Source organism: Staurois parvus, unplaced genomic scaffold (genome assembly GCF_062004578.1).
Source record: "Staurois parvus isolate SC_StPar_1 unplaced genomic scaffold, SC_StPar_1.0 ptg001122l, whole genome shotgun sequence".
NCBI lineage: Eukaryota > Metazoa > Chordata > Amphibia > Anura > Ranidae > Staurois > Staurois parvus.
In genome coordinates this window covers 56,755-70,398 of record NW_028318918.1, presented here as the reverse complement: position 1 = coordinate 70,398, position 13,644 = coordinate 56,755, and the positions used below count along the sequence as shown (strand labels likewise).

The 13,644-nt window shown below is 44.0% G+C and overlaps 1 protein-coding gene across 1 annotated transcript in view; it reads right to left on the bottom strand.

The window, feature by feature from the left end:
• The window catches only part of KIF1B (kinesin family member 1B), a gene marked incomplete at its 5' end in the record, with an annotated part of 216,621 nt that overhangs the window by 147,656 nt on the left and 55,321 nt on the right, over window positions 1–13,644 (bottom strand). Inside the window, 2 exons of the mRNA XM_089659005.1 lie at window positions 5,108–5,352; window positions 12,560–12,595. Of these exons, the coding sequence (XP_089515131.1) occupies window positions 5,108–5,352; window positions 12,560–12,595 (281 nt within the window). The remainder of the gene's footprint in view (window positions 1–5,107; window positions 5,353–12,559; window positions 12,596–13,644) is intronic.

Below are 13,644 nucleotides of genomic sequence, written 5' to 3'. Positions count from 1 at the left end.
AGAGTGTAGCTCGAGGTTACCGCTTGTGGTGCTGAAACTTTACCCCGAGCTACACTCAGGAATACCGCCAGGGGGGTTAATAAATACATGAATGAAAAACATTCACATAGGTTACCGATATAGTATTAATTTAGGATTACTTTCTTGATGATTAGTGGTCTAATTTTTTAAGTCAATTTTATATATTATATATTTTAAATGCTTTCATTGATTAATGTGTATATTAGTTAATACTTTTTATAGTACATTTCAGCCCTGCTGAAGGGGGCAGAGTACAGCCCCAGAAACGCGTTGTCTTTGTAAAAGTCTGTCATTGTATCTGGACTTGAATATTACGGTGCCGCGCTTCAATTCAAAACTCGTTCATAAACAAATAAACGCATTTATGTTTTACTGCCTGGGATTCAGATTTAATCTTCACAAGTACAATGAGGTTGCAGTAAACAACATAAAACGGAGAGAAAATAAATAAAGTGACATTTGTCTTCATTTTTCTGCATGTTTATTTACTGGCTTTCTATGGAAATCAACTTTGGGTGTTGTGGCTCTTTAATCCTGACGGTGAAGTTCCTGTTTATGTCAGGCAGTGTGGTGGCGTGATTGCAGCATTGTGGAAACGGTCACAAGAATAGGCCTATTCTTTGCCTCCTGCATACAAATGTAATGTGCCGCAGCCGGAGCCTCTTATAGGCCGCATACAATAGCATGACTGTCCAGACATAAAGGCTGCGCACTGTTTGCATTGTACCAAGGCTGGGTGGGGGAGACGGGAGGGCAAGGACGGGGGTCACAGTCAGAACCCCCTTCTTCTAAAATCTTCTACTTAAAGGGCAGTTTCTGCTAAATACGGGGTTGAAGCTTTCTTACAGGAAATGTTTTATAGTAAGCTCCATTGTTATTAAACGTTTTTGAATTTTTATGACCCTCTCGTTGGGAACCTGTCTTAATCTGGCCATAGGTGGATCAAAAATTGAAATCTTATCCTTGAGTAGCTGTCCCTGTTCAACAGATGTAGATAATTAGATCGACTTGTGTTGAATTGGAATGTTGAAAAGTTTCTCGATCAGTGTCTGCAGTCACTGATCAGTGCATTCTGACAGTGGAAAGTCCCAGTTGCCAAAGCACAATGTCTCGACAGGGGAGATCCCTTCATCCACCTTATTTGCTGGCTGAACATACAGTTGCAAGAAAAAGTATGTGAACCCCTTGGGATTACGTGGAGTTTTGCATGAATTGGGCATAAAATGTGCTCTGAACGTCATCTAAGTCACAACAATAGAAGAACACAGTCTGCTGAACATAATACTACACAAACATTAGATGTTGCCATGGTTTAATTGCACATAACATGTAAACATTCACAGTGCAGGGAGGAAAAAGTATGTGAACCTTTGGACTTAATAACTGGTTGACCCTCCTTTGGCAGCAATAACCTCAACCAAACGTTTCCTGTAGTTGCAGATCAGACCTGCACAACGATCTGGAGTCATTTTGGACCACTCCTCTTCACAAAACTGTTTCAGTGTAGCAATATTCTTGGGATGTCTGGTGTGAATCGCTCTCTTAAGATCATGCCACAGCATTTCAATCGGGTTGAGGTCAGGACTCTGACTGGGCCACTCCACAAGGCGTATTCTGTGCTGTTGCAGCCATTGTTTTGTTGAATTACTTGTATGCTTTGGGTCATTGTCCTGTTGCATCACCCATCCTCTGCGGAGCTTCAGTTGGCAGAAAGATGGTCGTACGTTTTCCTGCAAAATGTCTTGATAAACTCTGGAATTCATTTTCCCATCAATGACAACAATCCGTCCAGGCCCTGAGGCAGCAAAGCAGCCCCAAACCATGATGCTCCCTCCGCCATGTTTTACAGTGGGGATGAGGTTTTGATGTTGGTGTGCTGTGCCTTTTTTTCTCCACACATACAGTTGTGTCCAAAATTATTCAACCCCCAATGCTGTAAAGGGGTTTAGGGACTATAGTGTACATTTGGAATTGTATTCAGAATCAAATCCTACAAGGACGTTGTAACTACCCAAATGCAACTAAAATGACATCAATTGTTTATGTAATACAGTAGTAAATGGTTCTTATGTGGTTTCTTCATTGCCACAATTATTCAACCCCTTAAAGACTACCACTCTGAAGAACAGAGGTTCATACAGGTGCTTTCCATCAGGTATTGAAAACACCTGTGGATGTCACCGAGCAGCAATCAAGCATAATAAGCACCAATTAGGCAGCTTTAAAATGACTGTGATACTCAGCTCCTTCTAGACATTTACTGGTGTGGTTACAAACATGGTGAAGGCAAGAGAATGGTCCAGGAAGACAAGAGAAGAGGTGATTTCTCTTCACAGGAAGGGCAATGGCTATAAGAAGATTGCAAAGATGTTAAACATACCAAGAGACACCTTAGGAAGCATCATTCGCAAATTCAAGGCAAAGGGCACTGTTGAAACGCTACCTGGTCGTGGCAGAAAGAAGATGCTGACTTCGACTGCTGTGCGCTACCTGAAGCGTAGAGTGGAGAGAAGTCCCCGTGTGACTGCTGAGGAACTGAGAAAAGATTTGTCAGATGTGGGTACAGAAGTTTCAGCCCAGACAATAAGACGCACACTGCGTAATGAAGGCCTCCGTGCCAGAACTCCCAGGCGTACCCCCTTGCTGTCTCCAAAGAATAAGAAGAGTCGACTGCAGTATGCCAAAAGCCATGTGGACAAACCACAAAAGTTGTGGGATAGTGTTCTGTGGACTGATGAAACAAAATTAGAACTGTTTGGGCCCATGGATCAACGCTATGTTTGGAGGAGGAAGAACAAGGCCTATGATGAAAAGAACACCTTGCCTACTGTGAAGCATGGTGGAGGGTCAATCATGCTTTGGGGCTGTTTTGCTTCTGCAGGTACAGGGAAGCTTCAGCGTGTGCAAGGTACCATGAATTCTCTTCAGTACCAGGAGATATTGGATGGAAACGTGATGCAGTCCGTCACACACCTGAGGCTTGGGAGACGTTGGACCTTTCAACAGGACAATGATCCCAAGCATACCTCCAAGTCCACTAGAGCATGGTTGCAGAGGAAAGGCTGGAACATTTTGGAGTGGCCATCGCAGTCACCAGACTTAAATCCGATTGAGAACCTCTGGTGGGACTTAAAGAAAGCAGTTGCAGTGCGCAAGCCTAAGAATGTGACTGAACTGGAGGCCTTTGCCCATGAAGAATGGGCGAAGATACCCGTAGATCGCTGCAAGACACTTGTGTCAAGCTATGCTTCACGTTTAAAAGCTGTTATAACTGTAAAAGGATGCTGTACTAAGTACTAAGATTGAATGTCACTTGGGGGTTGAATAAAACTGATAATGCTGTGAGCACAGAAAAGACATTTGTGGTTATTTCATTATAACTGTTATGTTATATTTGTCTGACCTACAAGTGCCTCTTTAATGTAAATGTAAGCAAGATGACTGAATGATCAAAAGCAATGTCAAACTGGCCAAAACACTCAATTTCAGTGGGGGTTGAATAATTTTGGACACAACTGTAGTGTTGTGTGTTCTTCCCAAACAACTCAATCTTGGTTTCATCTGTCCACAGTATATTTTGCCAGTAGTGCTGTGGAACATCCAGGTGCTCTTTTGCAAACTTCAAACGTGCTGCAATATTCTTTTTGGACAGCAATGGCTTCCTCCGTGGTGTCCTCCCATGTACTCCATTCTTGTTTAATGTTTTCCTTATTGTAGATGTGTCAACCAAAATGTTAGCATGTGCCAGAGATTTCTGTAGGTCTTTAGCTGACACTCTGGGATTCTTCTTTACCTCATGCAGCATTCTGCGCTGTGCTCTTGCAGTCATTTTTATAGGACGACCACGCCTAGGGAGAGTAGCAACAGTGCTAAACTTTCTCCATTTGTAGACAGTCTGTCTTACCGTGGACACATGAACATCAAGGCTTTTGGAGATACTTTTGTAACTCTTTCCAGCTTCATGCAAGTCAACAATTCTTGATCGTAGGTCTTCTGAGAGCTCTTTTCTGTGAGGCATGGTTCACATCAGACAGTGCTTCTTGAAACCAGTAAACCCAAAACAGGTGTGTGTTTTTTAAGGGCAGGACAGCTGTCAGCAACACATCCAATATCATCACACTGATTGGAGTCAAGGTTGGCTCACTCCTGGCTCCAATTAGCTCTGGGAGAAGTCATTAAGCTAGGTCCTCACATACTTTTTCCTCCCTGCACTGTGAATGTTTACATGTTATGTGCAATTAAACCATGGCAACATCTAATGTTTGTGTAGTATTATGTTCAGCAGACTGTGTTCTTCTATTGTTGTGACTTAGATGACGTTCAGAGCACATTTTATGCCCAATTCATGCAAAACTCCACGTAATCCCAAGGGGTTCACATACTTTTTCTTGCAACTGTAAAACTACCCATCTATGGCCAGCTTTAGGAGATGGTGGCATTGAAGCCAGAGTGTCCAAACCACACACACCATCCTCAGTGCATCTCAGCTTGACTGACTCCCTCCGTGGCCACTGTGCCTGTCACAAAGACAGGTGGATGGCTGAGGAGTTTTGTAATGCGGTGAGCAGAGCCTGACATGGAACTTAGAGACTAGCTCACTATCAGTTCCACCTTGCTTTTGATTGACAGTGCGTGACAGAGGGCAGGCAAAGCGGTGGATACGTTGTGTCTGATGGGGAACTCCATGACTAGTTCCTCTTCAGGTCTGCCTCCAGTGTAATTGGGCATTGCCAAATTTGGTTAAGGATAATGGCTTGTATTCCTGGTCCATTTGTTTACATTCAACTTTCATCCAGGGAATCCCTGAGCTGGCAGCTGAATAGGACTGGTAACAAGTCATTGGTTGCTAGGAAGCCAACATCTGCTGGTGTCCTAGCAACCACAACACCTGTGCAGGAAGCTGCCACATTTATGACAGCTTCCCAGCACATAATGACCCACTCTGAGCAGTAGTGTCTCTCTCTATGCTCAGAGTTGGTTTTATTTACTGAACGTTCCGAATATGCAAACTAAGACTTGCCAACAAGCCTCAGAATCTTCATCATACATCACAGACAGCAGCAAATAATGTCATGGCAAAGGTTACCTTTAGACGTTCGATGGCTTCCTCTCCTCCCGGTGTGGACATAATCCTCTCCTGGATACTCGTCACAGAGTTCAGGCCCACCTGGCTACTGAGAGAGCAGGATGAGGGGGAAGAGGCCAGCGAGCCCATGGAGGCTGTGGAGAAATGCCCAGGTCGTTGGTTTTCATTGGCTAGCAAGTATTTATTCTTAAGGTTCTGGTTGTCGTTGATATCTGACAAAGGAAGGCACGCCACAGAAGGGAGAGCTGGAGAGAAAGGGAAGCCAGGGGGTGGAGGGGAAGAGGAACAAGGAAAGAAGGAAAAGGACACGGCAGTGAGATAGGACAGAACGCTCACTCAATGTCACACAAGATGGCCGTCAAAACAGGCCAATCAAAGCGGGAAGATGAAAAAGGAAACACAGGATAAGGATAGTGATAGAGGAAGGGGCTACGTTTATCAAATTGTTTGAAGGAAGAACTACTCCTAATACCCATGGCCACCAGATTTTCCCTTTAATAGGAGATTCTGGCTGCTATGGGAAACAAGAACTGTTCCTCTGCCAAACACTTTAATAAATGTTTTCAAATAAAGATTATAAATGACTATGAAGCCTCATTTGTCAATGTGTCTGAAAGAAGACCAGATTGTGTTCCTGACACCATTAGAGGAAACTTGTCAGAGAAAGGAGCAGGCTACCACAGATGACCTCTCCTTCTGAAAATGCCAGTTGCTTAGCTGTCATACTCATCCTTTTCCTTTACTTGCTTTGAGTCTTTGGCCTGGAACAAGCATGAAGACAAGGGTCTTCTGGCTAGATTAAAGGCTCAAAGTACTCAAGCCACAGGGTGCTTATAACAACCACGCAACTAGCATTCTAAAGGCAGCCCCCAGATTTCTACTGTGAAATGCTCCCAATAAAGAAGTTCATATATATGTGGTAGTCTTGCTATCTAGCTTGTGACTATAACCTACACTATATGGCCTAAGACCAATGGACACTTGACCATCACACCTATACAAGCTTGTTATACATTCCATTCGAAAACCATGGGCATTAAAATGGAGTTGGCATCCTGTTGCGGCAATAGCAGCCACTATTCTTTTTTTGGAGTGTGTCTGTTAAAATTTGAACAGAGCTGCTCTTGCCTTTATGGATTTAGAAGCCTCCAATCTTCTGAGAAGGCTTTTCACCAAATTCTGGAGGAGGTCTGTGGAAATGTGTGCCCATACAGCCAAAAGAGCACTTGTGAGGTCAGGTACTGAGGTTGGAAGACCTGGCTTGCAATCAACACCCGAATCCATCTCAAAAGTCTTCAGTAGGATGGAGGTCAAGCCACTTGAGTTTCTCAACATCAAACCTATAAAACCAAATTCTTTAAGGCGTTGGCTTCGTGGACAGGGAAAAATTAGAACTGAAAAGGGCCTTCTCAAAACTGTTACCCATAAGGTTGGAGGAGCACAATTTTCTGAAATGTCCTTTGCACGAGGTAACATTACCAGACCCATTACTTAAAACACCTGGATTGAATCATTTGAAGGGGTGGCCACATACTTTTGACCATATGCTAGATGTGAGGGTTGGGTATCCAAATCTTCAGGCCAACTAAGTAACCTGCAGACACTGCGATTCCAGGCTCACTGGGGGTTACAGTGATTGGATGTATTGGAAACCTTTCCTCATAGCTACTGTTTTCCTTCTGATGATTTGTCTCCTTCCTTCCTTCTCCACAGGAGTACATACTAAAGGTTGCCTGAGGAGATTGTTCATGTGTACTTATGCATTTGCTTGGCACAGCTGTTTATACGTGAACACTCATGCATGCTCCTCATATCTGGTGTTGTCACCTTTTCCATTGTTGGTTAAAAAGCTAAGCCTTGCAGGTTGCCCTGGGACTATAAAGAAAGTTCTCTTAGACACTTTGACAAATAAGGGTGACTGTTTTTGGGCTGCTGCTATGGCGACAGCTCCCAGATCAGTCAATGACTGTGCAGCCATTTATCTGCTCTAATGTGTCAATAACTCAAGACAGATGTACATCAAACCACAACAGCAGTCAAGGAAATGGGAGATGAAGCAGGGCACACCTCTACCACAAAGTACATCAATTTTATTTAAAACATATTATTACATAAAACATCTGCATTGTGTCAAAGAGTCATGACTACCTGCCATCAGCCAATTACAACTGTCAGGGTGTCAGTGCATTAGATTTCAAAGGGCAACTGGCTCATTTGCAGGCAGTTATACAGTGAGGAACAGAAGTATTTGAACACCCTGCGATTTTGCAAGTTCTCCCACTTAGAAATCATGGAGGGGTCTGAAACTCACATTGTAGGTGCATTCCCACTCAGAGACAGAATTAAAAAAAAAAAATCAGGAAATCACATTGTATGATTTTTAAAGAATTTATTTGTCTTGCACTGCTGAACATAAGTATTTGAACCCCTGAGAAAATCAGTGTTATTATTTGGTACAGAAGTCTTTGTTTGCAATTACAGAGGTCAGACGTTTCCTGTAGTTCTTGACCACGTTTGCACTGCAACAGTGATTTTGGCCGACTCCTCCACACAGATCTCCTCTAGATCTGTCAGGTTTTGGGGCTGTCGCTGAGCAACACGGAGATGATCTATTGGATTTAGGTCTGGAGACTGGCTAGGCCACTCCAGAGCCATTCCTTGGTTATCCTGGCTGTGTGCTTTGGGTCGTTGTCATGTTGGAAGACCCAGCCACGACCCATCTTCAATGCTCTGACTGAGGGAAGGAGGTTGTTGCTCAAAATCTCACAACAAATGGCTCCATTCATCCTCTCCTTAATACAGTGCAGTCGTCCTGTCCCCTTCGCAGAAAAGTACCCCCAAAGCATGATGTTACCACCCCCATGCTTCACAGTAGGGATGGTGTTCTTGGGAAGCAACTCATCCTTCTTTTTCCTCCAAACACGACGAGTAAAGTTTAGACCAAAAAGTTCTACTTTGGTCTCATCTGACCACATGACTTTCTCCCATGCCTCCTCTGGATCATCCAGATGGTCATTGGCAAACCTCAGACGGGCTTGGACATGTGATGACTTGAGCAGGGGAACCTTCCGTGCAATGCATGATTTGAAACCATGACGGCGTAGTGTTCTACCGACAGTGACCTTTGAAACTGTGGTCCCAGCTCTCTTCATGTCATTGACCAGCTCCTCCCTTGTAGTTCTGGGCTGATTCCTCACCTTTCTTATCATCAGTGATACCCCACGAGGTGAGATCTTGCATGGAGCCCCAGTCCGAGGGAGACTGACAGTCGTCTTTAGCCTCTTCCATTTTCTAACAATTGCTCCAACAGTTGATCTATTTTCACCAAGCTGCTTGGCAATTGCCCCGTAGCCCTTTCCAGCCTTGCGGAGGTCCACAATTTTGTCTCTGGTGTCTTTTGACAGCTCTTTGGTCTTGCCCATGGTAGTAGTTGGCGTCTGACTGACTGTGGGGTGGACAGGTGTCTTTAAAGAGCTCAGACAGGTGCTACTAAGTTAGATTAATGAGTGGAGTAGAGGTGGACTTTTTAAAGGCACAGTAACAGGTCTTTGAGACCCAGAATTCTTGCTGTTTCTTAGGTGTTCAAAAACTTATGTTCAGCAGTGCAAGACAAATAAATTCTTTAAAAATCATACAATGTGATTTCCTGAATTTTTTTTAAAAATTCTGTCTCTCAGAGTGGGAATGCACCTACAATGTGAATTTCAGACCCCTCCATGATTTCTAAGTGGGAGAACTTGCAAAATCGCAGGGTGTTCAAATACTTCTGTTCCTCACTGTAGGTACCAACTCAACCCAAGATTCCAAAAGGTTATTAGACAATCCTCTTTCTAGGAATTTCAAACAATCAATAATCTAACAAAAGGTGTATAATTGCAAGTAATTAAGAGCAAAGGCATAACAAAAATACAGATAATACAAGAGCAAAAAAGAGAACAAAGCAATAAGAAGTTGCAGAGCAAAGAAAAACATCTCAAGGCAATATGGAGCACAGCCAAGGAGAAAGATTAATGCAGCCACACCTCCAGTCCTTAAGGTGTCCAACTGGCGCCTATTACGATCACATGATCAGAGCCTGGCGAGGAGCCTGAAAGCTTGACATGCATATTCTGGCCAACAGAGCGATCGTTACCCCAAAGAAGTTCTCAGGAAATGCAGAAGCAGATATGACTTCTGAAAAGCTAGAAAATCCCAGACAGAACCCATTCACCTTTATCAAATGCTGAGCAAGAGAAGCAACTCAGCAAATGATGGGGCTGAACTGAACATGGCTTGTATGGCCTAGGTAGCCATGAAAGAATAAACGAAGCAGCAGGTAGTGTGCAGGGAAGGGAATCTCCAGTGTGAACTGAAGGCCCATTCACACCTATGTGCTTCCCCAGGTTTCCTTACATTCAGGAAAGTGTACCTATACTGACTCTCAGTGTCGGAAATGGAGCCAACCATTGGATGGTGCAGCATAAGCATGCAGCAGATTTAAAATGTTCCACTATATGCAGTCACAGGCATCCAATGAGGATACGTTTGATGGTACCCAAACTGAAACATTTTGTCTGTCTAACCCAGGGTTGGGCAACTGTGGCCCTCCTGCTGTTGCTGTTACAAGTCCCATGAGGCATTGCAAAACTGACAGTTATTACTATTATTCTACAGTATTTATAAAGCGCCAATAGTTCGCTCAGCGCTGTACATTACAAAGGGGGACAGAACATGTGACAGAACAATACCAATACAATGCACAACATGAGGGGATCGAGGCTTACAATCTAGGAGTTACAAGCATGACTCCCAAAAGCAGAGACATGATGGGACTTGTAGTTCATCAACAGCTGGAGGGCCACAGTTGCCCACCCCTGGTCTAACCAATCCTGAGGTTTGTACATCCCTGCTGGAAAGGAAAGCCTGGTTGGTGTTCTAACTTTTCTACATCACATTTAGCTCTGGTTCACACTGATGGGGTGCGGAATTTGCAGCGTTTTCTGTACGAATATCAGAATCGCACCCCGTTCATGAGAACCGCTGTGGGTGTGTATGTTAACAACACCCCGAAAGCGGTCCGCAAAACGCGGTGCGATGTGCAGAATCGGATTGCATAGGTGTGAATACCCATGCGATCCGATTCTAGTGCAGACCCAAAAAAGGGTTCTGCACCTCTTTGGTGTGGGTGTGGTGTGATTTGAGCCATATAAAATGTACGACTCCAATCGCACCGCACACAAATCGCATGTGATTCGCACAGGAATGCGGTGCAGTTCCCGTGCGAATCACATGCGATATACAGCACCGCACATATGTGAACCCAGGCTTAAAGTGGAACTAGGGCTGACAACAAATTGCAAGCAGGCGGGCTCTTTGTTACAGAACAGTCGTGGAATAAAATACGCTAACCTGCCTGTTCACAATCCCCTGTAAATTGTACACTGAGCTGCGCATTTCAGCGCACTGCTTGTGTCCCGGGACGGCTGCTTTACCGTACGTGCACAAGTGTGATGTCATTCCACAGCAGCCAATCAAGATGGCCAAAGACTGAAACTTGAAAGAAGCTGGAGAGAAGATGCTGATGCCACTGAGAGACCTTTGGAAGCAAGGTAAGTATTTTCGCCTTTAGTTCTGCTTTAAGCATCAGGGCCTGGTCACCTCCACACCCCAGCCTGTGACTGGACAAAGACAGAGCAGCTGCACACTGCCAAATCATTGACTCTTTTCACTGTGCTTTATTCTACTTCCAGTAATCTGTCAGCAAAGCACAACTGGCTCATACCGATGGCCCTCCCTCTCCCAGTCTGGGTGCTGCTGTGTTGTGCAGGGTTACCAAGTTATATATTGGGACTTACACAAGGTGCATATCAAACTAGTTTAATATTTGTTTACTAGGCATACACTCACCGGACACTGTATTAGGTACGCCTGTTCAATTGCTTGGTAACACAAATTGCTAATCAGCCAATCACATAGCAGCAATTCAATGCATTTAGGCATTTAGACGTGGTGAAAACGACTTGCTGAAGTTCAAACCGAGCACCAGAATGGGGAAAGAAAGGGGATTTAAGTGACTTTGAACGTAGCATGGTTGTTGATGCCAGAGGGCTGGTCTGAGTATTTCAAAAACTGCTGATCTACTGGGATTTTCTTGCACAACCATCTCTCGGGTTTACAGAGAATGGTCCGAAAAAGAGAAAATATCCAGTTGTGTGGAGGAAAATACCTTGTTGATGTTAGAGGAGAATGGGCAGACTGGTTCCAGATGATAAAAAAGCAACAGTAACTCAAATAACCACTCGGTACAGCCAAAGTATGCAGAATACCATGTCTGAACACACAACACATCGAACCTTGAAATAGATGGGCTACAGCAGCAGACCATACCGGGTGCCACTCCTGTCAACTAAGAACAGGCTACCATTCGCACAGGCTCACCAAAATTGGACAATAGAAGATTGGAAAAATGTTGCCTGGTCTGATGAATCTTGGTTTCCTTAGAGATGGTTGTGTGTGGAAATCCCAGTAGATCAGCAGTTTTTGAAATACTCAGACCAGCCCGCCTGGCATCAACCATGCCACGTTCAAAGTCACTTAGATCCCCTTTCTGATGCTCTGTTTGAACTTCAAGTCATCTTCACCACATCTAGATGCCTAAATGCTGCCATGTGATTGGCTGATTAGCAATTTGTGTTACCAAGCAATTGAACAGGTGGACCTAATAAAGTGGCCGGTGAGTGTATGATGGCATGAAGTGCTGGATTATACATTGTGCTTGGAGATCAGCTCAAAGGATTACTGGTCCTTTAAAATAGAATGATGGCTTCCCATTTAAAAAATAAAATGTATTCACAAGTAAATCTGCATGCATGGTTTTCTCTTAGTCCCGTTAATACCCGTCGACCCTCCATAAGAAGTCTGCCTAATGCGCCTTCCTGCGATAGGGTGGCAATGATGCTGCACTGCTCCTGAATTCAGAGCAGAGTTGTCACTCTCATGTAGGCTGTACCTGCTTGTACCACAGTGGGAGGAGAATATGTTGCAAGGGGTGTGGCTATCAGCATTGTCACTGCAAATTTACAAGCCTGTCATTCAGCACTTGGCCACACCCAGTCCTGCCCACTTCTCTCTGATTGGCAGTACTGCCTCTGTTGCTGAACCTCTCCCATTGTGAGCTGCAGTGTCTGGGAGGGGGACATGAGATACACAAATGGAGGATTTGACTCAGTCAGGAGTCACGTAGTGACTGGATTACGTAACTGGATTTGGGACTCGATTAGACTGCCTTTAGATTGAAGAAAAGCCATCATGATAAGTCTATTGGTATTTTTTTAAGAAACAACAAATCCACATTTACTACCTTTATTAATGTCACAGTTCTGTCTGGGATTTACAAGCGCCCTAAGCTGACATGCAGGATCCAGGCTCAAGCTGAGAGGCTGATGAGATAAAAACGATCACAGATATACACACATTTCACTCCAGGAAAACCGTCCTCAATAGAATCGACTGACGGAAAGCAAGAGAACAAGAGGAGGGGAACACAAGACGGGTTGAAGGTTTAGTATTGGCAAACACTTTCTGATCTGATAAAAATTCCTCAGTGTTGAAAAAAAAGAGTCAACCCGCAGGGTTCTGGGTATGTTGTGGGATGCACCTAGAGTTCTTGTGTAAAGAATTTGTATAATGGCTGTAAAAGCTAAATATGAAAACTCTTTGAACAGACTACTTGGGGTCGGATTTTTTGCAATAGGAATAGACTACACGGGTCGATATATGCTACTGTGAGATTTAGCCACTTGGTGGTCACGTCATCTGCAGCCCACTGCAATGTTCTGCAAATTGACTGACTGCTAACAAGTGATAAACGACTACTTGGAATAACACATTTAGCTTCTATCACAAATAACATATGTGTATATGTGTAAATAAAACACAATCTCTTCATTAAATCTGAATTCCAAGACTCTATGGGGTTTATTTACTAAAGCTGGAGAGTCCAAAATCAGACTCCCTTCTGCATAGAAACCAATCAGCTTCTAACCTCAGCTTGTTCAATGAAGCTTTGGCAATGAAACCTGGAAGCTGATTGGTTTCTATGCAGAAGTGAGTCTGATTTTGGACTCTCCCGCTTTAGTAAATAAACCCCTATGAGTCAAGTCCAAGGATGTGCCTGGCACCTCTTGGGCTTATTTTTATTATTTACATGTGACAGGTTTACTGTGCTTCAGCAGCATATCTTCTGGGGTTCTGACTCTGGACTCGGCTTGTCACAGCCCCTTCTTGTGTAGGGTCGTGCAGCAACCTCCCCTCCTCCTGCCCAATCACAGAAGCCTTTGTATTGTGTGAACTCATTCACAAAATCCAAAGGCTTCTGCGAGTGGGCAGCAGAGAGGAGGGGCGGGCATAGCTTCTATCTGTGCTTCTCTCCTCTCTTACAGACTGGAGTGTGTCCTCTGGCAGAGCCAAAAACCTGTTGGATTATAAATGTTAGAGACAAGCCCATGTGACAGGCAGTTATTAAGACTCAAAGTGATTGTAAAGGATCAGTTTTTTTT